Here is a 25514-nt window from a genome sequence, read left to right on the forward strand (position 1 = left end):
TTCTCTTCCATTGACCTGTGGGTCTGTTTTTGTGTGGATACCATATTGTTTATTACTGTAGGTTTGTGGTATAGTTTGAAATCATGGTGCATGATACCTCCAGCTGTGTTGTTCTCTCTCAAGATTACTTTGGCTATTCAGGGTCCTTTGTGTTTTCGTACAATTAAAATTATTTTTGGCTGAGCTGGATCTTCATTGCTATGTGGGCTTTTTTCTAGTTGTGGAGAGATGGGCTGCTATTCTCTAGTTGTGGTCCTTGGGCTTCTCACTGCAGCGGCTTCTCTTGTTGCAGAGCACACACTGTAAGGCATGCAGGCTTCTGTAGGCAGCTTCCACGCTCTAGAAGTTGTGGCACACGGGCTTAGTTATTTCAAGGCATGTGGGATCTTCCTGGACCTTATTGAACCCTTGTCTCCTACATTGGCAGGGACATTCTTTACCTCTGAGCCACTGGAGAAGGCCCGATACAGTTTTTAGAATTATTTGTTGTAGTTCTGTGAAAAATGCCACTGGTATTTTGAGAGGGATTGCATTGAATCTGTAGATTGACTGGGGTTGTATGCTCATTTAACAGTATCAGTTCTCCCAATTCACAAGCACAGTATAGTTTCCAATCATTTGTGTAGTCTTCAATTTCTTTCATTGGATGTCTTAGAGTTTTCAAAGTGCAGGTCTTTTACTTCCTTGTTTAGATTCATTCATAGCTATTTTATTCTTTTTGCTACAACTGTAAATGGTATTGTGTTCTTAATTTCTTTTTTTGATCATTATTAAGTGTATGGGAACACAGTATATTTCTGTATATTAATTTTGTACCCTGCAACTTAACTGAATTCATTTTTTAGTTCTAATGTTTTTTGATGGCATCCCTAAGATTTTCTGTATATTGTATCATGTCATGTGCTAACAGTGACAGCGACAGTTTTTCTTCTTTCCATTCAGCCTGTTTTCTAGCAGTGGTTCGTAGTTATTGTGTGTATTGTCCTTATCATATTTTTGCCCACTCAGTGCTATAGAGGGGAAGGAACCATGCCTTAGATTGCTTCTTTGTAGCTGCTTGGCTTTTGGACCTGTAATTTAAATTCTTACCCTTGTGGAGAGTTTTCCCTTGATTTTATAGAACCCTAAATCTTATGGGGTCTTCCACAGAGCCACAATGTAACTTCTGTAGCTCACTGTCATTATACTTGGAAATAAATCCCTTTCTCTGTCAGGTGCATCCCCACCTGAAAGCTTGTCCAGGTTTCAGTTAAAATGCCGTTCTCTGTACTGTTCTTTTTCTGTGATTGTTTCTTTTTCCTTTTTTAATTACAGTTTTATTTATTTATATTTGGCTGTGCTGTATCTTCATTGCTGTGTGGGCTTTTTTCTAGTTGCAGAGAGTGGAAGCTACTCTCTAGTTGCAGTGTGTGGGCTTCTCATTGCTGTGGCCTCTCTTTTTGCAGAGCACAGGCTCTAGGGTGTGTGGGCTCAGTAGTTGAGGTTCCCAGGCTCTTGAGCACAGGCTCAGTAGTTGTGGTGAAGGGGCTTAGTTGTGCCTGAGGCATATGGGATCGTCCCAGACCAGGGATCGAATCCATGTCTCCTGCATTGGCAGGCAGATTCTTCACAAGGAGCCATCAGGGAAGCCCTCTGTGGTTGTTTCTGATCTCCCTTTGTATCACATTGCAAGCATGCTTTCTTTAAACTTCTTTTTAATTGTGCATTTTTTCCAAATCAGGCAGCTGTTAACTTCTTTTGCTTTCCATATAAGAGACTAACTGTGTGTGTGTGTGTGTGTGTGTGTGTTTGTGTATGTTTTGATTATTATTTCTGTTTCTTCCACTGTGCTTGTAAGCTTTCCAGAAGGAACGTGTAATAAACTCACCCATATGCTTCATCAGTTCATTCCTTAAGAGTTCTGAGCCTTGGAAGGTGTTTCACTCTATCCTTTGCAACTGTATCCAAATTGCAGCCATTGGTTTCTTAGTGGTACCTGCCTCTGCAGGCCTTTGGATAACCTGCTGGCTGTCTCAGTCCCTGGAGCTGCTCAACAGGCCGTAACTATTAGGGTACACAACTAGACACTTCACCTGAGAGCCTTCCCTCTTTGATTATGATATTGGCAGTGATGTGGATATATCAGCAGAATTCCTGACTCCCAGGACTTAACTGAATTGTTCATGATTATATGGGGTGTTGCTTTACCCAGAAATCTCTTGCCTAGATAATTTATGAAGTCATTTCTGCAGATTCTGTCAGACTTCGTGCTTTTTCATTTCATTTTTGCCTTCTTATCTTTCCTCTTGCTGCACACCTCTTCCTGTGTGAATTTTCAGTCTTGTCTTATAGTCACTGTTTTTCAAGCAGACAGTTCCATTTGTAGACAATTCTGTTTCAGTCATTTGTGCTTCCACTGTGGAATTGAGAATCTACATTTCTGTATTTAGATGTGTGTTTATTTCCCACTTAACTTTCTTACTTTTGATTATATTACTTTTTATCTCTTGATACATACATCATTATCCTTACTTGCCTGATTTGAAAGCCACAGAGGAGTAAATGCCTCTTCTCTGAAATGGATTTCCGTTATTTGCTATCATCCAGGCAGTCATCCTTTGGATGATGTGCTTTTCTAACTGCAATATCTGTGTTAATGCCAGTTTGGTTTCTCTGTGTATTTTCACTGGGGCTACTTTTTAGTGGTTGTTTGATTTAGAAAGCTGCTCCAAACTGTGCCAGTCAGACACTCCTTCATTCTGCTTCCAGGTTTAGCCAGAGTCTTATAGCTACCTTCCCAGCAAGTAATCAAAAGCTTCCTTTTTTTCCCTGAAGGCCCTGAAGGGCTCACTTCTGGGCCTTTCGTCATCAGGCACAGCTGAAGCAAATCTTTCATCCTTTAGGACAGCGGTCCCCAGCCTTTTTGGCACCAGGAACTGGTTTCGTGGAAGACAGTTTTTCCATGGACTGGTGTGGGAGAAGGGGATGATTTGGGGATGATTCAAACACATTACATTTATTGTGCACTTTATTTGTATTATTATTGCATCAGCTCCACTTCAGATCATCAGGCATTAGATCCCGAAGGTTGTGGACCTCAGCTTTAGGATCATGACAGTGTCCTGGTAAATTCCATACCACATCAGTCAGGAGCAGAACCTGGTGCAGAAGCTGCATTTGTATAACTTGGTGTTAAGCATTTCCACAGAAGAATATCTGTGCCTCTTCCTGTTTGCATTTCCATTTTTTCCGCTCATTCTCTGGGTCTTCTCTGACTTTAGAATGTGAAATGTATTTAGGAACCATCACTTCATGATTCTAGCAGCTTGACCCCTGCTTCCCCGGTAGCCTCTACTTCCTGTTCCTGCTTAGGAATTTTAGCATTGTTGGTGCCTTCCACATGCTGGGCCCAGTGTTCATGCTTCTTGGAGCACTGTCTCTTTGGATCCTCACCGAACGCACAAGGTCGAGACCACTTCCAACTTGCTAATGACAGTACTGACTGGGCTGCTTGCAGCCGTGGTCATACGTGGAGAGGCAAGGCTGGCTCATAAACGCTGTGCTTCCGTTCCAGAGGAATTGCAGTTGATAACTTTTTACACATTTTGGTGATTTAAATTTTTTGTTTAAGTTACCTTGGTTACAAGGCATAAGAAGCCTTAAAACAGTCTCAGCCTTGCTCTCTTCAGCAGCACCTGCACTAAAATTAGAATGATACAGAGAAGATCAGCATGACCCTTGTGCGAGGATGACAAATTCATGAAACAGTCCACATTTTGGGGGGCCAGATTCTGTTATTTGCATGTGTAATCCCCTCTAATAAACTTAGGTGCTCAGAAATTTAGAAAGAAAACAACAAACAAAAAACCCACTCTCAACTCTGAAGTGAATGTTCTAAGGAGCGAGAGGTGTGGTGATCCCAGCCCTTCCACCCCTCAGGGTGCATGCTGGCCCTGTGGGGACCCTTGCTTTCCCTGAGAACCCTAAGGTGACCCCAGAGGCTTCTGATGGGATCATTCACCTCTCTTTCTCACGCCTGCAGGCTGCCTGGCAGTGAAAAGGGCTCTTAACTTTGGCTGCTTTCCCATGACAAGGGAGAAGACATAAAAACTATATTTTAATGTTACAAAGTAAAGCATACGATGAGATAGCAACCTTGGGTAAGGTATCCTACATACTTTTGTTTGTGAGATGGACATGTTTGTAGGTTTCTGATGATGAATATGTGTTGCAAAAAGACACAGAAGCAGAGTGATTTGATTGACTTCTGACTGACCAGACTTAGGAAGTGACTGGCTCACCTTGACATGGAGCTGTCCTACAGCTTCAGGAATGGGCCATCTCATGGGGACAGCTCAAGGTGTCACTGACAGTGATGCCTGAGCAAGAAGCAGTGATGTTTGAAGATGAGATGTCTTGATGCCATTTAGTAATTAAAATTTTGTGTTTATAAGGCGTAAGCCTCAATTCTGTGGCTTTTTGTACAGAAGGAAACCCTCATTTCCTGGTGATGCTAGATCAAGTCATCATTTGTGCAACAAATGTTTCCTGAGACCCTCCCATGTGCCAGCCTATTTTAGCACTGGCGACACATGGTGAGGAACATTATGGGGCTTTATCTAGCATCCCTCATCTGGGGACCCTGAGCTCCTCCAGGCCTTGTTGCCTTGGGAGGGGACACTAGGTCTGGTTGCAGAGTGCCTTTTGCCTGGGCTCTATATGCACACGCGCGTGCGTGTGTGTATGAGAGAGAGAGAGTATGGGAGACAGAGACAGACAGGAGCCCAGTGACTCTCCAGTGTTCTCAGTTCCTCTGTCCCTCTCCTCCATTCCTATTAACTCCCCCTCCTGGCCCACCTGTGTCTTTGAGGGGCTGGTCTCCAGACCAGCTCCAAGTTATCCCCAGCCTCTTTGGTGACTTCCCTGGCCACTACTCACTCAGCCCCTCTGGCCTCACCAGCCTTTCTACCTGTCAGGCAACAGATCCATGGGCCTTCAGCCTCTGTCTCCTCTTTCTTCTTCTCTTCCTCCTCCCTCTGCATCCTTCCAACAACCGCTAAAGCTCTGAGAATGTTTGCAGGACGAGTGGATCAGCAGGAACTGTGTCAGGTGTGTGCTTGTGTCTTAGATGGTCTGAGAGACTATGGTCATGGTGGTGGTGTGATGGACTGCCCTGGGACCACACCATTTCCTGCTGGAATGTGAAACTCCAGGGCACAGTTATCCCCACGTGGGACCTTGTTGTTGTCTGAACCACGCACCAGCATGCACACGAGCAGGGGTGGTGAGCTCAGATCTCAGAATCATCGCTGCCCACCCCAGTCCTTCTGTGGTGCTCCTCCCTCCCCTCTGAGGCTAACTTTGCTCATTTCCAAGCATCTTTTATATGTCCCTTCCCCAGGAGAAACTAGCACCCTCAGGCCTACTCTCTAATTGTATTAAATTGATTTCTTGTGCCATGACTTGCTGTGGGGGTTCCGCAGTAAGTAGCAAGTGGTGGCCTTTCTATGCTCCTTCCCCTTCTGAAGATTTGCTGCCCCAGTGAGAGAGGGCTCAGTTCTGACTCCAGAGCCTGGCAAGACAGGAAGCCCATCAGTAGGGGAGCACGTACATGTTCCCTTTCCCCCAGACACACCACGGTTGCTTGATTAGAGGAAAAGCAAGCCCACTTCTCAAGCTGAGCAGGCCATCTTCCCACTTAACTGAACACCTGCAGCCTTTGGTGACAGGACAACCCGTGTGAACCCCAAAGTGGACCTAGTTAAGCACATGCAAAGCTGCTTAACTGGTTGAGAATTAACTTTTTTTTCTTTCTCTTTCAGTGGTTGATATCACAGCAAGTATCCTTTCCTTGGTACTGTTCCCTTTAAGGAAAGTTCCTTCTAAATAAAGACGTACATTACAAACTTGAATTTGCTTATAATGCACACTTTGGGTTTGGGCTTTGCCCCACAGATTCCCTGGAGCATCCCTTCAGACCAGCAGCTTTTTCCTGGGTGCTGTGCTCCTCTTCATGCCCCAGCATCTAGCTCCACACCAGCCCGCAGCAAGCTCAGGGATTACTAGGGGAATATGTGATTTTGGGGTTTTAGAGCGGACAGGGCTGTGCCCATCCAGCCAGCTTCTGCAGAGTAAAAATGCTGAACTGTGGCCCTTTTAAACTGACCCTTTTGTAGTGTCTCTACTTCCTTAACAAGACATCACTAGATCCCACAGTTTGAAGATGTTAAGTTTGAAGCAGCGAGTCTTCTGTCCGAGTTATACTGTCAAGAGGTAAGAACATATAAAGGTTTCTGAAAGCAAACTCCCTCTCCCTGTAGTGACGGCACAGTGGCAGATTGGGACTCACAGGAGTGGATTCCCTCTGGCTTTTAAGAGTTTGCATAATTTTCCTGTCTTCCACACCTGGAGTTGGTGATGGACAGGGAGGCCTGGCGTGCTGCAGTCCATGGGGTCGCAAAGAGTCAGAGACGACTGAGTGGCTGAACTGAACTGAACACGTAGTACAGGACAGCCATGGATGACCACTTGCTGACAAAGGCTGCTGCTGCTGCTAAGTCACTTCAGTCGTGTCCGACTCTGTGTGACCCCATAGACGGAAGCCCACCAGGCTCCCCCGTCCCTGGGATTCTCCAGGCAAGAACACTGGAGTGGGTTGCCATTTCCTTCTCCAATGTGTGAAAGTGGAAAGTGAAAAGTGAAAGTGAAGTCGCTCAGTCGTGTCCGACCCTTAGCGACCCCACGGACTGCAGCCTACCAGGCTCCTCCATCCATGGGATTTTCTAGGCAATAGTACTGGAGTGGCTTGCCATTGCCTTCTCCGTGACAAAGGCTAGCAAAGTCTTTTTCTACTGAGGACTGTTGCAAAGCAGCCTTGTTCCTGGGCTAAAGATGATTAATTCCCGAACAAGTTCACATAGTTTAGCTGAAGCTGGTTTCTGATCTCAAGTGTAACTGAATGTTGCCTTTCTCCACTTTGAGCAGTGACCCCTGTTTCATGCTTCTGTCCTCTCACTCTGGTTACAGTTCAGAAAAGATGGTAATTGTTATCAATTTGACTGTTCAGTAATTTGAACTAAAGCTACTTTCAGTTTAGTTTAATAGGGAATTATTTTAAGCTCAATGCGAAAGGCTTGCCAGCTGGTGAGGCTAATAAAATATCTTTTTTTTTAAATCAAGCAAATCCTTTGGTAAGTGTGTCTGGGAATGGCCTTCTGGGTCTGCAGCTGCTGTAGAAGGAATCCAGCTTGTTTTTTCCTCCTTAAACGTGACTGTTTCCTTTCAGAATTCTGTGGACGCAGCAAAGCCACTGCTGCGGAAAGCCATCCAGATCTCCCAGCAGACCCCGTACTGGCACTGCCGCCTGCTCTTCCAGCTCGCTGTGCGTACTGTGGGCCTGACTAGATGCACAGGTGCCGGTTGGGTGGGCGGCTCTCTGGGCTGGGCTTCCCTGGCTGCAGTGGAGGAGCCTGCAGGCCAGGTAGACTCATCGGAGATGCCACTCTATCCTGGCTATGCCCATACCGCCCTGTCTCTGGCCAGCCCCTAGCCTCCTCTGACCCTGACACAGCCTGCCCACCAGCTACTTCTTGCCTGCCCTCCGTGATGAAACCCCATCACCTGCCTGTGCACACAGTGGGGCCTGGGCTGCCCGGTGTCACCTGCTCCCTGGGGGAGCCTCTTAATGCCAGGAGGATTTGGCTCAGAGGGTCCCCTGCTGAGGAGAGCTCACCTGGCCTGAGCAGCTGCCGTCTCTCCAGGCACCCTCCTGCCCCCCACGTGCACTGCCATCGTTGAATCCTCCCATGTGCTTTTGTGCCTTTCATCAAAGGAGGAAACAGGCGAGGTAGTGAGTCACTTGCCTCAGGTCACCGAGTAGGTGGGTGCGGTGAGTGGAGCCCAAGCTCTCCACTGAGGCCCCACAGGTGTCCCTGCCTTTCAGCCTGTGTTTGAAACGCCCACAGACCCTTACTTCTGAAAGAGGCCCTTCTTGTTTGAGGCTCCTCTGGCTGCTCTGCTAGTGACCGGCCCCTGAAGGTAACCTCCGAAGCACACAGACATATTTGCACAGCCCTCAGGGCCCTGTGCCCGTTAGTGTTACTGCTGGCTCTGTGCACCATTAAGCTGTAGACAAAGCGGAGTTCTGTACCCAAAGCAATTAGTGTTGATGAGGTAATACACTTAATTTAGCTCAGAACTGATATTGAGGCAGTTTTGCTGGTGTGGGGAGGTTTTGTGTGGCTCGCTTGCAAGGTAGCAGGCCAGATGTGGTAGGTCTGGTGGTTGGGAAGTGAGGGTCATTGCTCTTTTCTCCTTTCTTCAGCAACTGCACACGCTCGAGAAGGACCTGGTGTCGGCCTGCGACCTCCTGGGTGTGGGGGCCGAATATGCTCGCGTGGTGGGCTCTGAGTACACACGGTAAGCACCCGCCCCTTGGGCCTCTCCGCCCGCGTGGTCCTGGGCAGCAGGCAGAAATGGCGCCTCAGCGTGAGGTGCTGGCCCCCCTTTCACATTGAGAGACACGCACATTCAGGCAGCCCAGGACTGCTTCTGCCCGGCAGGTTCGTGAAGCAAGAAGTTGGTGAGCTGGCTGTGAGGGTGAGGGCAGCTGGATTCTCCGCACTGTGAGCGCTTGTGTGTTTCTAGTGTCTCTTGAAGTAAAAGGGCTTGTGTGATGCACTTGTCCCTTTCCTGGTGAGGTGTGAGAGCGGCGCTTGTAGATCCTGTGGCAGCATGGTTGGCAGCCAGTGTCCCCATTCAGGACACCCAGGAGTGTTGAGGTGTATAACAGGAGACAAGTAAGAGGACACTTGTGTAAAAGAACGGACATAGGTTTGTATTATGCACGAGACTGCTCAAACTGCTTGGAGGCTAGCGCCCTGGGGTTGGGGTCAGGGGCCAGAGGCCTCCAGTGCTGCACCGTGTGCCGTTTTAGCGGGCCTCCAGTCTCTCCTTATCCCGGAGAGAAGACCCCTCTGTAGCAGGGCTCCGGGCACCTGGTGGCAGCACGCTCACTCCGTTGTGTGTGTGGGGATTGTGAAAAATTCAGTAGCACAGACTCTAAGCTTGTCCCGTGGGGTCGTTGGGACAGAACACTTAGTAAGTCTGTTCTCTGGACTTGCAAGTGCTCACACGGGTCCACACAGCTCCCCAAGACTCATCCCTCAGCCTCCCTGCCCTGGGATGGATGCCATCACAGGATGGCCTGTGTGCCTGGCCCGTCTTGTCCTCCTCATGCTACAGCCATTACTAGGTTCGGGGTGACACTCAGCGACTTGCAGGGCATGGGGATGGCTGCACGCTGCACATGTTCACAAGTGTCCTCAGGACAGGCCTCTGTACCACTGTGGGCAGGTAACCGGGGTGGGCTTCACCAGGGCATGGTGCCTACAGGTCTCCTGACACAGAACTTCTGATCTCAGATGTGAGGCCTGGTGAGGTGATAATATGGGAACTTTGATGTGAAGTTCTAGACCTTAGATTTCAACAGTCAGACAGGAGACCCCAGGGTGTCCATGCTGTGAGGTAACAACAGAGAATGACAGGTGGTCGGGAGTGTAGACGTCTCTCACTGTGTGACTGGGGCCCCCATGCACCTCAGTCTCCTCACCTGGAACCATGCCCACTTGATGGGGTGTCAGCTGCAGCACATCAGGACTCGTCACAGACTGGCAGAACAAAGACTTAGATGTCGAACAAACTGGGGACCTGCAGGCCCTGCATGCCCACAGCCCCACAGCTGGTCCTAAAAGCAGCGGTCTTAGCTATTGAACCACCAGGGAAGTCCTCACTCTGTGCTTTCTTGAGCACCTGTTTCTGCCTTCTGAGCCTTTGAACCTCATGAGTGCCTAAGCAAGAAAATAGTTAAAGGAAAATAGAACAAAATAGAGCATATTTATTGGCCAGGGTCCACATCCATTTACCTGCCCCGGGGTTAGGGCCCTGTGAACGTTGCAGCAGCAGCCGTCCCAGGGGCTGCCTGGGCCTCCCAGACCTGACTCCCCTCTCTTTTCCAGGGCACTGTTCCTGCTCAGCAAAGGGATGGTAAGTGGAGGCTGGCAGGGTAAGGTGTGGTGGACATGAGCTTGGGTTCCCAGGGTCTGCCATGGCTTCCCCTGCTTGCCATGCTGTGGTCCATCAGTTGCCCAAACTCTCACGCATGGCAGGTAGCCATGAGAGGCAGACCCTGTTCCCCGTCCCCCAGCTGGATTCAGAGACCAAGCTCAGATTCCAGGATGTGGGATTTGTGCTTATGGAGGATCCGCCTTGGTTGGAGCTGCCTGGACTTGGGTTCTAGCCTGGCTTTGTGCCCTCCCTTTGAGGTGCTGGCAGTTTCACAGTGCATGGGCAGGTGGGCGGCAGCCCTGTGCACCAGGAGAGCCCCCAGCACCTGCTCCTGTCCCCACAGCTGCTGCTGATGGAGCGCAAGCTGCAGGAAGTGCACCCACTGCTGACCCTCTGTGGACAGATAGTTGAGAACTGGCAGGGGAACCCCATCCAGAAAGAGTCTCTGCGTGTCTTCTTCCTGGTGCTCCAGGTGACCCACTACCTGGATGCCGGGCAGGTGTGTACTGCCTCCCACGTGACGGCTGCTGGGGAGCAGGCAGGTGGTGGATGGGCCTCTGCCTGAGGAATCAGTGCTGCAAGTGCCTCCTGTCCCTCCCCACTGGCCACACTCCCTGGGTTCCCTCACTCACACCCACCTTTGCCTGTTGGGCTGAGCACATCCCTCAGCGCATAAAAGCAGAGCAGACTCTTACAGGGTGCTGACAGCTGCAGAGATGGCCTTCAGGGCCTTGGGATGGGACACGGCAGGCAGGACCTGGCTGGCTGTCACTGTGGCTACCTGCCTCTTACGGGTGTTGGCACCTGAAAGGAGCAGATGGGTGGTCAGGTGTGCAGTGCTGTCTGCCTGCTGCAGGTAAAGAGCGTGAAGCCGTGCCTGAAGCAGCTGCAGCAGTGTATCCAGACCATCTCCACACTGCATGATGACGAGATCCTACCCAGCAACCCCGCTGACCTCTTCCACTGGCTGCCCAAGGAGCACATGTGCGTGCTTGTCTACCTGGTGAGTCCCTGCAGGGCCAGAGCCTGGCGGCCTGAGTGAGAGAGCAGAGGGCCTCGGTGACCACCACCATCTGACCTTGTCACCAGGTGACTGTGATGCACTCCATGCAAGCTGGCTACCTAGAGAAGGCGCAGAAGTACACAGACAAGGCCCTCATGCAGCTGGAGAAGCTCAAGAGTAAGTCAGGCCCTGGGGGGCTCTGGGTCGAGTAGCACCCTGGTGGGCAGCCCGCCCATCACTGCCAATGCTGGGCCTGGAGGACTTTGAAAGACTGCAGCATGGGTCCCCGCCCCATGGGTCTTGCACCCTGGTTGGCAGACAGAGATGATCAGGTTCGGGCAGAGCCACGCCAGGCCTGGACAGGATCCTTGCTCCCCAGGGAGGTGGAGTGAATACTTGCAGCATCTGTCCTGTCGCCCTCACTGCAGATATCATGAGGGTTAGTGGGACTCCACCAGAACCTGCGGGGACAGCAGTGCTCAGCTGAAAGAGGCGGTGGCTGCTTTTGCTGTCACTTATCAGTATTGTAATGTGGATTGTGCTTAGGGTGAGATCGGAATTGGAACTTGACTGACAGCAGATCCTCTGGGGGTCCTAGATTCTTCTGGGATGCTTGACTAATCCACCCTGGGTAATCGAGGACCTTTGACTAGTGGGAAACCAGAGCCCCACATGTCCCTGGCTGGCTTTTGCCCCATTCACCCTATTCACTCCCTGTGCCCTTGTCAGTGCTGTTGGGGAGGAGCCAGAGAGCCAAATTTCGCAGGGACTACTGTTCTTTTCTTTCAGATGAGTTGGGAAAGTGCTGTCTGGTTCCAGCGTGAGGACAGCTGCTTGGAACAGCAGAAGCTGTGGTCCCCGCCACTGTTGTCTGAGGCCTATTGCATAGTCTCCTGGGCATTAACATTTCTAGAACCCATGGTGCCCAGCGTGCCCTTGAGCACTCAGCTGGGTTGGGGCAGTGGTGCAGGTTGAGGATGGAAAACAGATCCCTTTAGGAATATCTTGCTCTTAAAATACTCTGGTCACCAAAGCTATGAACCTGATTCCTCACCTGGACAGGGAGATGGACCCCCTTGCTTGAGGGTGCTGTGAGCACCAAATAAGGTGACACACTGGGTGCTAGGCCAGTGCCTGGCAGAGCAAGTAGGCTCAGACTCAGGTAGCTGAGGGGCTGGTGTGGCAGGAGGGCTTGAAGCCTGCAGGAGGCAGGGATGTGTGTCAGTGTCTCCTCGGTGGTCTCCTCCCACGCCTCAAGGACTCACCCCTGCCTCTTGCCCCCAGTGCTCGACTGCAGCCCCATTCTGTCCTCCTTCCAAGTGATCCTGCTGGAGCACATCATCATGTGCCGGCTTGTCACAGGACACAAGGCCACTGCGCTGCAGGAGGTAGGCCCCCAGGGGCCGCGTGCACACAGGATGGGAAGGCTGGGGGAGGGCCATTTGAATTTGCTGGGTCCTGAGGCTATCACTTGGGAGAATGTAACCTGGCCATCCATGAGCCTGCATGGACATAATCAGGTTTTTACCTAAAAGTTTTTCTGGCCAAGGAACACGGGGTCTGGGGTTTTAGGGTCTGCTGATGGCAATTCTCACACCCCCTCCTGCCCAATGGTCTGTAATCCTTGATGCCCACCTTCCAGAATGGGCATGGGGGCCTTGATAAGGATGTAGGTACCATATGACTAAGACACAGGTTACAAAGGGAGGAGACGGAGAACCAGACAAGGGTCAGCATCCTCCCAGTGGGCACCTCTGCTGGGACTTTATGCCCAGGTTAGACTGGGCGGTGTGCGGGTACCCCCACTGGCTTTGGGGGGCCCCTTCTCAATGCTGCCAGGGCCCTGGGTCCCACATTACAGTGATGTCAGACTTGCTGTCTCCCTGCAGATCTCCCAGGTCTGTCAGCTGTGCCAGCAGTCGCCCCGGCTCTTCTCCAACCATGCTGCGCAGCTGCACACACTGCTGGTGAGTGCGTGAGGGCTGCCCACCCCCAGCTCATCCCATCCCTGTGAGGAACCCTGTGACCAACACCCCAGGCAGGATTTAGAACCTTCCCAGCGGACTGCATTCTGACAGGCATCTCATCAAGTCCAAGTTGACTCAGGTCCCAGGAAGCAGGAATAATGAAGCATGCCATCTTCCTCTCCATTTGTCAGGGTAAAACTCAGACACAGCTGGCTCAGTAGAGTCTCTTGTCAGGCTCGCCTGGGTGCAGCTGTGCAGCCCTAGGCAAGCTGCATGTGGCTCTGAGCCCTGGGCACTGTCTTCTTCTAGGGCCTGTACTGTGTCTCTGTCAACTGCATGGACAATGCCGAAGCCCAGTTCACCACAGCTTTGCGGGTAAGGTGCCGGCCCTCACTTGATGGGGCAGGAGGTGCTTCTCAGTAAGGAGTCGGGACAACAGCCACACAAACCGTGGTCAGTGGGTGACTCCTCAGCGTCCAGCCTGGTGCCAGCTGTGACAGTGCTGTGCCATTTATCCAGGGCTTCCTTTGTCAGGCCTTGTGCTGCCCGGGAGCGGACAGGCAGGTGCTGGCAGCACAGCCTGATGCAGGATAGCTGTGGGCAAGGGGGCTCCTGGCCACCCAGGGGTGGGGCTTCCCCAGCTAACTTCAGAAGGCAGCCTCAAGGAGGTTGTCTTGAGCTGGGCACCTGTTGGGCATGCCCTGGTTCGCCACTTTCACTGAGGATGCCCGGTCCTCCCGGTGGCCCACCAGGTGATGGTGACTTGTGTCCCAGCTGCTTGGGCCCTGGTGCTGCGTACTCCAGTGGTGCTGAGACCTCCCCTCATTGCCTGTGGCCCTCTGAAGGTCTCTTAGACACTCCTTCTGCATCCCACTTCCTACACAAGTTGCTGCTGCGGCTTTGTTTCAACATCAGAATTCCCAGCAGATGGTGTGTGCCGCCAGGGGCTCTGTCCACCAATCTGGGGGGGAAGTGGTACAACCAGAATTTGGATCCAGACCCCTCATGATACCAAACACATTTCCTGTGGTCCTGTGACACAAACATCGGAGCATCTTTGCTCAGATGAGACAGCCCTCTGGATCTCCTTGGCAGCTGCCAGGGTCCTCCAGGTGGGGTTTGTGCTTCGTCGGCACTCTCAGCTTCTTAGTTGCACTCACTGAGCCCTGTTTAGAACGCTCAGCCCCCAGGGTCTGAGCAGTGCTCAAACCACTAAGATTGGTTCCTCTCATGGCCATTCTCATTCCCCCAGAAAAACTGGGGACAGCGGTCTGTCTGCCACCAGCCATTAGCAGAGGAACCAGCAAGCATGCTCCTCTGCTGTTTACGCACACTGGGGTCCTGGGGTGACCACCTGAGGTGTGTGTGGGGTCACCCAGGTCTCAGACTGAGACAGCAGAGAACAGAGCCCACTGTGGCGTGTTCTGAGGACAGGCTCTGGGGTGGCTGGCTGTGCTTTTCCGTTTCCTGAGTTTCCTAATGCAGCTCATTGCTTTATAATGACAGGAACTAACAGTTTTGTTGTCCTTAGGTTCAGGAGGCAGGGATGTGTATGTGTGTTTGGAATAAAAAGAGTAAGAAGATTCCAAGGTAGCAGTTGTGGAGCATTTGGGTGGCTCTGATGCCGCCAAGCGACCCCCAAGTGACATGACTGCCCAGCTGGGCCCCCTAATGCCCTGTGTCTCCCATATTCCAGCTCACCAATCACCAGGAGCTGTGGGCCTTCATTGTGACCAACCTGGCGAGTGTGTATATACGGGAAGGAAATAGACACCAAGAGGTAGTAGGTGACATGCTTCATGTTTGGTATCCTTTCTTTCAACTCTTACTTGGAGGAAGGTGTGTGGGAAGTGTGGTCCTGGGCACCAGTGAACCTCTCGACCCTCGGGTATTTGCCTTCCAACAAAGTGTCCCACAGAGTGGAGCCTGGGCTGGGGGGAGGCCAAGTCTTGGACAGAGACGTTGCCCTAGCAAACTAATACTTCTCTCTATTGAAAACTAGCCAAGCATTGAATCCCTTGGGGAAGAAAGAAAATTTCTTCCACCCTCAGCTATCTGTTCTAGCTGTCTGTCAGTGAGGCCTCATGGCTCAGTTATGAGGAGTGACACCTTGGGCTCCTGTCTGCATTAGGCCCCTAGGTGTTCTGGTGCCCCTGCCCGCTGGATTGGGGAGGTGGGCGCCAGAGCTTGTCCCCCAGGATAAGTACCTCCCACCAGGTTCCCGTTGTGACACCTCCTTAGCTCTGCCATTTCCCTCCAGCCTGGAGCCCTCTGGAGTGGCTCAGATCCGCCACTTGTCTCCACACCTGTGACCTTCATTTTTTAGTTCAGGCCAGTGTCCTCTCTTGGCTACAAAGAGAGATGGCCCTGTCCTTAGCTGATGTCACACATAATTGGTTGGTTTGAATGCTTTGGGCAGAAGGCCCCGTCCAGCTGCTCCAGTGGCCTGAGAGCACAGCAGGGCAGGGTCCTGCGGGCCTGATGTGATCTCGGAGGAGTTTGGCTCCCTTTGTCTCACCTCCACCCCCACACAGTGTGCGCCTCCTGAAGGGACTGCGGGGTCCTGGGCACAACCTCAGCCCACTCCAGCCCTCACCCCCCACCCGCGTCCCCTCCATACATCAGCCAAAGGGAGCCTGAGATGTCAGCAGCATTGTAGGTTCTGCCCCTTCTCCCGGCAGGTTGCACTCAGGTACGGGATTTGAGGTATGGGCATATGCCATGAGACTGGGTTAGGAAGTTGCAGGCAGACCTAGTCATTTACTGGCGTACTGGGGCCAAACCCTCTCATTTTTAGAAATGCAGAGTTGTCCTAACTTGCAGACATTTATTTCACAGCTGTACAGTTTGTTGGAGAGGATCAATCCAGACCACAGCTTCCCTGTCAGGTAGGCAGCCCCAGGCCCCAAGTCCCACTTTACCAACTATCTTATGCTTTCTCTGCTCTTGAGGGAGTGTGAGCATCTGTGGGGCCTCACACTGCCCGTGTACCCCAACACCTCCCATCCTCCCACCCAATTCCCATTTGTAAATCTGCTGCTTTCGTTAAAACTCACTAAGGTGTGATGCTCCATTCTTCCCTCAGCTCACACTGCCTCCGAGCAGCGGCTTTCTACGTGCGTGGGCTTTTCTCCTTCTTCCAGGGACGCTATAACGAGGCCAAGTAAGTACTGGAGAGGGCAGGTGGCCCTGTACCCGGCACCTCTCGATGTTTCCCTTCCCCCAATAGCCCCCCTGTTCCTGCCCTCCCCACCCTCCCCCAGGTGGTCTCTGCCCAGGGCCCCAAGGCTGCCTTTTCTTCCCCAAAAGCCCTCCCAGTGGGGCCTCAGCATCTGTTCTTCTCACGAAGGCGTTTTCTGCGGGAAACCCTGAAGATGTCCAATGCAGAGGACCTGAATCGACTCACAGCTTGCTCCCTCGTGCTCCTAGGTCACATCTTCTATGTGTTGGGAAACCATAGGGTAAGTGTCAGGGGCCAGGCCGAGGGGCATAGGGCCAGGGCAGTGCTTAGTGGGGTGGAGGTGGGTGAGGGGAGCACCTAGCAAAGTGCCTCCCATCCCTTGCCCTGCAGGGTTCCTATCTCAGTGACCTCTCACCCACCTATAACCCCCCACCCCCACCCCCATGCTCCACGAGACTCAGACAGCCTGGGCAGGCAGCGCTGGGGGAGCTTTGAGTTCCTGAAGGGTGCACCTGTGTGGCAGACAGGGCCGGTGTTGGCCCATGGCAGTTGTCAGGGAAAGCCCCAGGGCTCAGTGGAGCTAGAACTGCTCAGACTGCCGAGAGCTGGCGAGGCTGAGGGCAGGTTCCCTTCCCTGTGTTAGTATGTGGGGACTGAGGTGTGTCCACTCAGCCACAATCCCAGGGATTCCTTCTCTGCCCATCACACGTGGTATCCTCAGGGCACCCTGTGTTTACCCTCACCAACTGTGTCCCCCTGCGCCTGGCCCCCACCCATGCCATCTGGTCTTGGGTGGGATCAGTTGACTTCTCAGTTTCCCCATCTGGGGTTGTATGAACATCTCACCTACTCCAGCCTATTGACTTTACAAGGTCTTTAATTTTTTTTAAAGTATGTTTGTCAGTATAAAAGATGTTATGGTTATCATAGAAAGTCTGAGAAGCAAAGGAGAAAATCCTTGCATGTCTTCTGTCTTCCAGCTCTTTTCATTGCCTGCCTCTGTCCAAGCCTAAGTTTTATCAGGCTGTTTTATAATTTTATGTCTGATCTGTTCTCTTTACCACTGTGTTGGGGCTTTTTTTTAATGGCAGTGAGAATTTTTAAGTGGCATCAGTTCAGCGATTTAGCGAACTCACTTTAGCTGTTTTCAGGACAGAGAACGCAGGCCCATAAAGTTTTATCTGATCGAATCCCAGAGCTTCTAAAGAATGAGTGTTTTTAATAAGCCCAGTGCATCTCCCCTTCCCACAATTGCATGATAAGCATTTTCTGAGGCCCGCGTACCCTGCAGCTGTGTCCTGAACCCTGGCAGGGTCAATACCCTGAAAGGAGAGTCAGCAGTGGGTTCTTCCTTCTGAGTGTAGCTCCACTCCTTCTAGAGCATCTTGTCGTGGTACTCAGGGAGCACAGAGAGGACAGTGGCCTCGGGGTACATCCTGGCGTTGGGCAGGGATGAGGGGCTCAACATGAGGCCCCCTGAGTTCAGGCCGCCTGCCCTGTATCTCGGTGCAGTGGCGGTGATCATCTCATTGCCAGCTAAGGAGTTTCATGTCACACAGCCCCAAACTGCAGACCCAGGCTTAGAACCTAGACTTCGCTGATGATTGTTTGTCCAGAAGTTTCCAGAAGCCACCTAGTTTTTCCTGTTCTGCATTCTGAGGTCTTCGGAGGCCTTGGTTCAATTTTGAAACATTTTGAGAGCCACCTGGAGCTCATCTTCGAGGTGCTGGCCAGGGTGGGCAGCGTAAAGTACTGGACTTTTGTGCCTGGAGGCGTATCCCACACAACTGTGGCTGTGTTGAACCTGGGCCTCAGGAGTTGGTTTGGAGGATTTATATGTCTCTGTGCCAAGTGTTCCCCCAAAACTGCACGTGGTTGCCCCATGGAGAGCTCTCCCAGTGTCACGCTGAACCCAACATTTAGGACAGTAGGCTATGGGTCCTGTACTGGGTGGAGTCACTGCAGAGTCAAGGATGGTGTTTACAGCCCCCAGCAGCTTTCACTCGGCTCATCCTGAGGGTTGAGGAATGGTGCTGTTGCAGCTGCATTGTGGAGCCAGGGTTCAAGGGTAAGCACATCCTGGTGCCTGGAACACACACAGCCCCATGTGTCTGAGGTGGCCTTCCACAGGAGCAGGCTCGTATGTAGAAAAAAAAATTCTTCTCTCTTTTGACCATTAGTTCTCACTGCTCCCACCAGGAAAGACTGCCCTGAGGCCCCGAATCTGTATTTTTTTTTAAATTTAATTTTGTTTATTCACTTTTGGCTACATTGGATCTTCGTTGCTGTGCACAGGCTTTCTTTAGTTGCAGCAAGCGGGCTTCCTCTAATGGTGCCTTCTTGTTGCAGAGCATAGGCTGTCAGGCCCATGGGCTCAGTAGTTGTAACTCCTGGGCTCCAGAGGGCAGGTTCAACAGTTGTGGCACGGGCTTAGTTGCCTCGTGGCATATGGGATCTTCCCAGACCAGAGATTGAAACTATGTCCCTTGCATTGGCAGGCAGATTCTTAACCAATGGATCATCAGGGAAGCCCTTGAATCTGTGTTTCTAACCAGCTCCTGAGATGGGTCCAGGGCTGCCTGCCACCAGTGCCTTTTCTTCCGTTAGAAAGACAAAGGTACATAGAGTCGCCCATGTCAGTGCCCCAGCCAGGAGGCACATGCAGGGCCGAGGAGTGGGAGCTGTTTCTTTTCCCCCGAGGTTGTCAAGGAGTATTTTCAGAGAGGGCCATTTGAGATAGACTGTATAGTAGGAGTAGGTATTTGCCAGGCAGCAGGAGGTCACAGGTGGGCCCAGGCTGTCCCTGCCACCAGTCTCAGCCACCGCCACCCCACTCTGTCTCTTGTGCTGCTCTTGATCAACAGGAGAGTAACAACATGGTGGTGCCCGCCATGCAGCTGGCCAGCAAGATCCCGGACATGTCGGTGCAGCTGTGGTCGTCGGCCCTGCTGAGAGGTGAGGGAGAAGTCGGGGCTTCTGGGCCTCTGCAGGCTACAACCCCAGTTCTAACATACTCTCAGACTTCTCAAAAGGCTCTTTGTGAGGTCAGTGGGCTCATTTGTACAGTGAGGTCTACACAGTCTGATTCTGACTCTTTGGGGCCCACAAGGCTAGTTCTTGGCATCTGCTGGGGCAATGAACCCTGGCGCCTGGCCTCAGTCTCCTTCCCATGAATGGGGACGGCAGTCATCTGTGTCCGGCAGACAAGCCAAGGTGCTCTGGGCACAGAGAGGGTGCTCAGCTGGGGTCACTGCTGCTCCCCATTCACAGATTGTGAAACCAGGGTCCACAGGCTCACCTGGGGTCCTGGTGAGGAGGCATAGAGCCAACTGTTCTCATCTGCAATGGACTTGGTGCACTCATTCTGCCCTCCTGCCTCAGAAGTGAACACTAGGTGCCCTGCTCCCTGCAGGCTTCTGGGTGCCCACAAGCTGGCCAGGAAATCCCTGAGAGCCACATCCAAGGGAGCCCAAAGGACTTTCACTGCCCTCCCAGCCCTCATATTGCCCCTGTGGGCCTCGCTGTTCATCCACCTCCAAGGACATAAGACTCAGAAACATGGCTGTTGGCAGGTGGGCTCTGCTGACCCTGACACAGGGTTCAGGGCAGGTGATGTGCCAGGCACACAGGAATCCACTGGTGGAGCTGGGGTTTGACTTTAGGGCTCACCCACACCTGAGGGGAGGCTGTGGGGCAGTGGCAGGCCAAAACAGGCCCATCTTTTGCATGTACCCTCACCCCCCACCCCTAGACCTGAATAAAGCCTGTGGGAATGCCATGGATGCCCACGAAGCTGCCCAGATGCACCAGAACTTCTCGCAGCAGCTACTTCAAGACCACATTGAGGCCTGCAGCCTCCCTGAGCACAACCTCATCACGGTACGGGCACAGGGTAGGGGAGACAAAATGAGGGTGCTGGGTGGCTCCTTGGGGCCAGCTCACCTGACCTGCAGCCCCTGGGAGACGTGCTTCCTGAGGAAGGAGGTACACCCTTGGCTACCATCTCTTTGCGTCTCTCCAACAAACCCTAACCCAACTTGGCCTCAGGGGCCCCCTTGGATGGGCAGAAGAGCTCCAACCCAAGTGGGTGATGCAGGCTGCTTCCTGGGGGCCCTGGCCAGCCTGAGGAAGGCAGCATTCCAGGCACAGACATGCGGCCCAGCGCCCCCTGCTCCTCACTAGGAAGGATCTCACCTGTGTGTCCTCTATGCCCGCAGTGGACAGACGGCCCTCCCCCTGTGCAGTTCCAAGCTCAGAATGGACCAAACACCAGCCTGGCCAGCCTCCTGTGAGACCCCTGGACGGGGCCTCTCAGCTTCTCCAAGCCTCCGTGGGGGCCTGGTGTGTCCCTGACTTCCACCCAGATGGCACTTGAGCTTTCCTTGGAGTCGTGCTGGCGTGGCTGTCTTCAGGCTTCTTTCCCGACTGTCTCCAGAGCATCCAGGTTCCTGGGGAGCGTGGAGGGCTGATTCCTATCCTCCCAGGAAGGGCCAGCTGGCCGTTCTTGCCAGGTACCAGGAGTCCGAGTGCTGTGGCTGGCCAGTGGGATGTTGGAGCCGACTTTACAGAGCCATCCTTCAAAGTGGATTTGAACTGCCAGTCCTGCCTCTATGTCTGAGTCATATCTTCAAGAGAGTGTCTTGGTAGGGAAGTGAGTGTTGGCCATCAGCACGGTCCTGACCCTACATACACGGGTGGTCGGTGCCACCAAGGTACCACATGACTTCCACAGGCCTCCTTGCTGAGCCAGAGTTTCCTCTGCTCATGGCAGCTTCCTGCGCCCAGAGGCAAGATGCCAGTGTCTGACCACAGTTGGAGGGAAGAGGTGACGGTGCCTGTCAGGGATGGAAATGCTTGTCTCACCCCAGTGCTTTTCTTAGCTTGCCTTTCTGTTCAGCATCCATCCTTTTGGCAGCTGGGGCCTCTAGCTAGGGGCCCTGGGGGACCCAGGAACTTGACTTCTGAACATCTGCACCTTGACTGGATTCACTGTCTGGCTGTGGGAGTGCACCTGCTGGTACTGATCTACGTGTGTGCCTGTGTGTTGCTTCCCAGCCACAGCTGGTGCCTGGAGCTGAGACTCCTGTTTTTGTATCAGCTGCCTTCTGCCTGTCAGAGTCCATAGTGCAGGGCGGGAGGGACCTTTCTCAGCCCAGCTCAGCTCTACCACCTTGCAGGCAGCCATTTCCTTGGTACCCTGCCCTGTTTTTAGAGGGGAAGAGGAGGAGACGACCTACCTGCCTTGGGTCTCGGGACAGCATTGTAACCTCTTCCTGAGCTGGACCCCAGGAGGCTCTGCCAGGCCCAGACAGCCGTTTTGGTTCTGTGCTCCTCTTGAATAGTCAAGGAGATGCCCTGGATGACAGTGACACTGGGGGCCGTCACGGCAGCAGCCCGGCCCCATTTGGCTTCCAGTACCTGGGAGGGTCTCCATGATGAGGGTGGTGTGTGGTTTTGCTAGTTATGGCTGCTTGTTGGTTCAAGTCTTGTTACCCAACACTGTGAAAGCTGCTTCTCAAAGCCTCAGCGTCTGTGACAAAAGGAATGTTGGGATTGCTCAGGTCAGCTGCTTGGGCCCCAAGGCCTGGGTGTGCCTTAGCCACTAGCAGGGCTATCAACAGACCTCCTTGTTCCGGGTCACTGCCCACGTCAGAGCCCTGCTACCCTCTTGGGGGCCAGCAGCAGGCATGCACGCAAGCTACTGAATGAAGGGATAGGCTGGTTGAAGGGACAGGCTGGCCAAGTTTTGTTCAAAAAGGACCCGCCCTCTCTGTGCCATCCTGGGTCACTCGAGTCCAGCCCTGCTCCGTGCTCCTTGGGTCTTCCCCTGGGTCTCTGAGGCCTGCAGAGGTGGTCTGCTGCCTGTTCAGAAGCTGTCCCCATCCCATCTTCCTCCCCCTTTGTGGGTCCACCCCGCACAGGTCCTCTCTTCCACCAAAGTGACAGAGCACCTGTCTCGCTACAAGTTGCACCTGCTAGCCTGGACTCCACACTGTGCAGCCTCTCCAGACCCACATTTCTTCAGTCCTGTTTTACATTGTTTGAGTATTTATTTAAACCTTTCTTTGCTTCTAGGGCATTTTGTATGTAGAGCAGTTGAAATAAGAACCTCAAAACTTAATGTCTTGTCCTGATGTTGAAGTGCTTTTAGTGACCACTTTGTTATCTATGTATATGTAAAGTTAAGGGTAAGTTCTTAAGTTTACAGTTAAAAATTCAGTACTCGATATTTAATATTCCGCTCTAGCTTTATGGAAGCTAACCCGCATGTACATGCATACATGCAAGCTTTGAACTTCCCCTTCACTGCAGCACCTTTTAGCTACATAAAGCTGTTGTAAATACCCTCCTGTAAGTCCAAATTCAGTGCCACACGGTTTCTCAGTCATAAAGACAGACTGCACACGAGCCCCAGAGATACATTACAGCCAGTGTCATATAGCTGGGTGTTCAGAAAAAGACAAAAACTCCAAACCCTTAAGCATACGTGGGGTGTGAGGGAGTAGCAGAAAGATTGCTTTTGGCAGGTTAATTGTTGAAAGCTGTTCAGACTCCCTTTTGTGTGCCTCCCGCTTCCTCCTGCCAGTGCCAGTGCTCAGGTCCTGCGGCTCTGAGGATGCTGGTCCAGGAGGTGCCGGGTTCCCTCTCAGACACATGGTTGGATCCCCACAGTCACCCATGGGGGGAGGCCAGGGTCCTCCCCCTGGGGTAAGCACTCCCCGCCCCACCTACTGGGAACACAGGCAGGGACATCAGAAAGGGCTGCCCTGGCACAGTAGGTGAAATGTGTCGGTTGCATCATCTTTGTTTCCCTAAAGGGTTTTTAATGTATGTTTGGCATACTATCTTTTAATGGATTTTCAGTGTCTTAAGTTTTTAGCAGCCTGTATTTTCAGCTGGTGCTTTTAATCACGAAAATTTTTTTTTGTAAATACAAAGCGTTGTTTAAAAGAGCCATGGAACATAGCGTCTTGTTTGTAGTTTTCTTTTCCTGTGTATTCAGAGTAAGACAACTTGCAGGAGCCGTCACCCACTGTGTCTGTGTTGTGCCACGTGCCCCGCACATGGGCCCTGGTGAAGACTCTGGGCTTCCACGGCCAGCGGGCGGGACCCCAGGGCCTTCTGCTGTAACCTGCAGGGCACGAGGACGCAGAGCCCCAGACCCTGGACGAGGACCTGGGGGAGACCTGAGTCTCCTTCCCCTCTAATGGCGATGTTCCTCAGTCCAGCCCTGCTCGTGGGAAGGGAGCCGCTGAGACCTGACAGGCACGGCCCACAGCCCTGCCTGTTCCTGGCTCTTGCCGCAGAACAGACTTCCTTGCATTACCATTCCCAGTATCCTGTTTCCTGTGTTCTTAGAAAACACATGGGTCAGCCTTCATGTACCTGGGGTTTTGTTTTTCCTTTTTGAGGTGAACGTCACATAAAATTTAATGTCTACAATTCAGTGGCATTCAGTACATTTACTGTATACAACCAGCACCTCTGTCTAGTTCCAGAACATTGTCCTCACCACAAAAGGAGACCCCCATCTCTATTGGCAGTCATTCCCATTCTCTTTCCCCAGTCTCTGACAGCCACTAATCTACTTTCAGTCGCTATGGATTTGATTGATCTGGGCATTTCACATAAATGGAGTAGGGTAACGTGTCCTTTTGTGTCTGGCTGCTTTCACTCAGCTTCATGTCTTCAAGATTTTTCTCCATGAAAGCAGGTATAATTGCTTCATTTCTATTTTATGGCTGAAAATGGTCTGTTGGATGATGGATGGACCACATTTTACCCAGTCCCCATTGATGGGCTTTGGGCTGCTGCCCCCTTGTGGCTATTGTGAGTAGTGCTACTGTGTTGTGCGCCTGTGTTGATTTTTGGCCCGCGTTTGAAATTCTCTTGGGTTGTGGGAGCTTTTCTTGCGTGTGGATAGGACCATCCTGCTACCCGTGCTGTATCAAGGCCCTTGTGTTGCTCTCATCCCTGTGCCCCAGAGGATGCCCAGGTGGCCTTGACTGCTCCCTTTTAAGGGCACTTTTGAAGAAGCCTTTGGCCACAGTCCCCAGGCAAGATTGCTGGCCACTGGATGTGTGAGTGATTGGACACAACGCAGAGAACACACTTGGGAAGCAGATGATAGGAACTCAGCCAGGAGGCACCCACGGGGCTGAGGGGAGGACAGGAATGGCCCTCACAGAGGCTGGCAGGTGGCCGGGGCAGCTGGCCCAAGGACCGAATACCTGGGAAAGGCATCATTACTAGTCCTCGGTAACACTCATCCCTAGCCCTCAGAAATCCTGCTGGTCACCCTGCCCATTCCTGTCCATCTTCTCCACCTGCCTGAGGCCCAGTCTCGTCTCCCACCTGGAGGCCCCTCCCTGAATGGTCCCGGAATATTCTGTGCTCACTCGCACCTGGCCCCTTGTGAGGAGTACTCTCCTTGTGGTTGCTGGGTTTTGCTGGGGGATGTTTTGGCCCAAGCCTGGTGTAGGGGGGGTGGGTCCGTGGGACAGCCCAGAAGGAAGGACACATGGGCCGTCCCTAGGCAGGTCCAGCAGATGCCACCGTGGACACCTGCCCACAACATGCAGGTGTCAGCATTCGCAGTCACTGTGGCCAGGTCCCTGCTGGCCTTCACCTTAGAGGGAGCCTGGACCTCACACCCCCTGGCTGATGGGCTCCTGCGGGCCTGGGGATTTAAAGTATTCCTCATGTGTATTGGCTTCCCCTTTGGTCTCCTTGAGCTCTTTGAGTTTATATTTCCCCAAAGAGGAAGCTATTTGGGGAGATTCATGCCATGTTTCTGTCTGTCCAGCACCTCACATCGCTTCTTCCATTTGAACCACACCGGCTTCTTTCCCTAATACAATCCCATTCAGCTCAGAAGTGCCAAGTGGAGGCTGACACCTGCAAGGCGTCTGAGAGGGGAAGGGGCATCGCTGACAAGTTTAAAAGTATTTTACCATAAATTCATGCTCATGTGGTGAGGTTACAATGCAATTGGTTGGGAAAAAAGGAAACGATTCATTTCTATGTGTATTTGGTTTTCTTAGTACTTTGATATCTTCTGATACTTTTTTCAAGGATTGGAAAATAAAAGAACTGTTGTTTAGTCACTGAGTTGGTTCCCGACTCCTTGTGACCCCATGGACTGTAGCCCTGCAGGCTCCTCTGTATGGCATTTCCCAGGCAAGAATACTGGAGTGAGTTGCCATTTCCTTCTTCAGGGGATTTTCCTGACCTAGGGAGCGAAGTCACATCTCCTTCATTGGCAGGCAGATTCTTTACCACTGAGCCACCAGGGAAGCCTAAAGGGACTGTTATGGTG

At 52.2% G+C, this 25514-nt stretch overlaps 1 protein-coding gene and 1 non-coding gene across 4 annotated transcripts in view; both read left to right on the forward strand.

The window, feature by feature from the left end:
* The window catches only part of MAU2 (MAU2 sister chromatid cohesion factor), a 33461-nt gene extending 8163 nt beyond the window's left edge, over positions 1-25298 (forward strand). Inside the window, exons 2-19 of one of the 3 annotated variants that reach the window (XM_088839226.1) lie at positions 5802-5819; positions 6187-6252; positions 7265-7360; positions 8303-8397; positions 9996-10023; positions 10388-10543; positions 10901-11047; positions 11134-11224; positions 12332-12435; positions 12937-13014; positions 13324-13389; positions 14711-14797; positions 15853-15902; positions 16100-16177; positions 16364-16475; positions 19060-19150; positions 19947-20074; positions 20420-25298. In XM_088839226.1, the coding sequence (XP_088695352.1) occupies positions 5802-5819; positions 6187-6252; positions 7265-7360; positions 8303-8397; positions 9996-10023; positions 10388-10543; positions 10901-11047; positions 11134-11224; positions 12332-12435; positions 12937-13014; positions 13324-13389; positions 14711-14797; positions 15853-15902; positions 16100-16177; positions 16364-16475; positions 19060-19150; positions 19947-20074; positions 20420-20548 (1620 nt within the window). In that variant the 3' untranslated portion in view covers positions 20549-25298. Of the gene's footprint in view, positions 1-5801; positions 5820-6186; positions 6253-7264; positions 7361-8302; positions 8398-9995; positions 10024-10387; positions 10544-10900; positions 11048-11133; positions 11225-12331; positions 12436-12936; positions 13015-13323; positions 13390-14710; positions 14798-15852; positions 15903-16099; positions 16178-16363; positions 16476-19059; positions 19151-19946; positions 20075-20412 lie in introns of all 3 variants that reach the window. The other 2 variants (XM_055431526.2, XM_055431525.2) reach the window with 2 other exon arrangements.
* On the forward strand, positions 3656-3758 carry LOC129559632 (U6 spliceosomal RNA). The gene has a single exon (XR_008686584.1). It is a non-coding gene; the product is annotated as a U6 spliceosomal RNA (small nuclear RNA).
* Positions 25299-25514: the final 216 nt, after the last annotated feature.

The sequence above is a fragment of the Moschus berezovskii genome, chromosome 8 (assembly GCF_049115385.1).
Source record: "Moschus berezovskii isolate FMDL1 chromosome 8, NW_MosBer_1.0, whole genome shotgun sequence".
NCBI classification, from domain to species: domain Eukaryota; kingdom Metazoa; phylum Chordata; class Mammalia; order Artiodactyla; family Moschidae; genus Moschus; species Moschus berezovskii.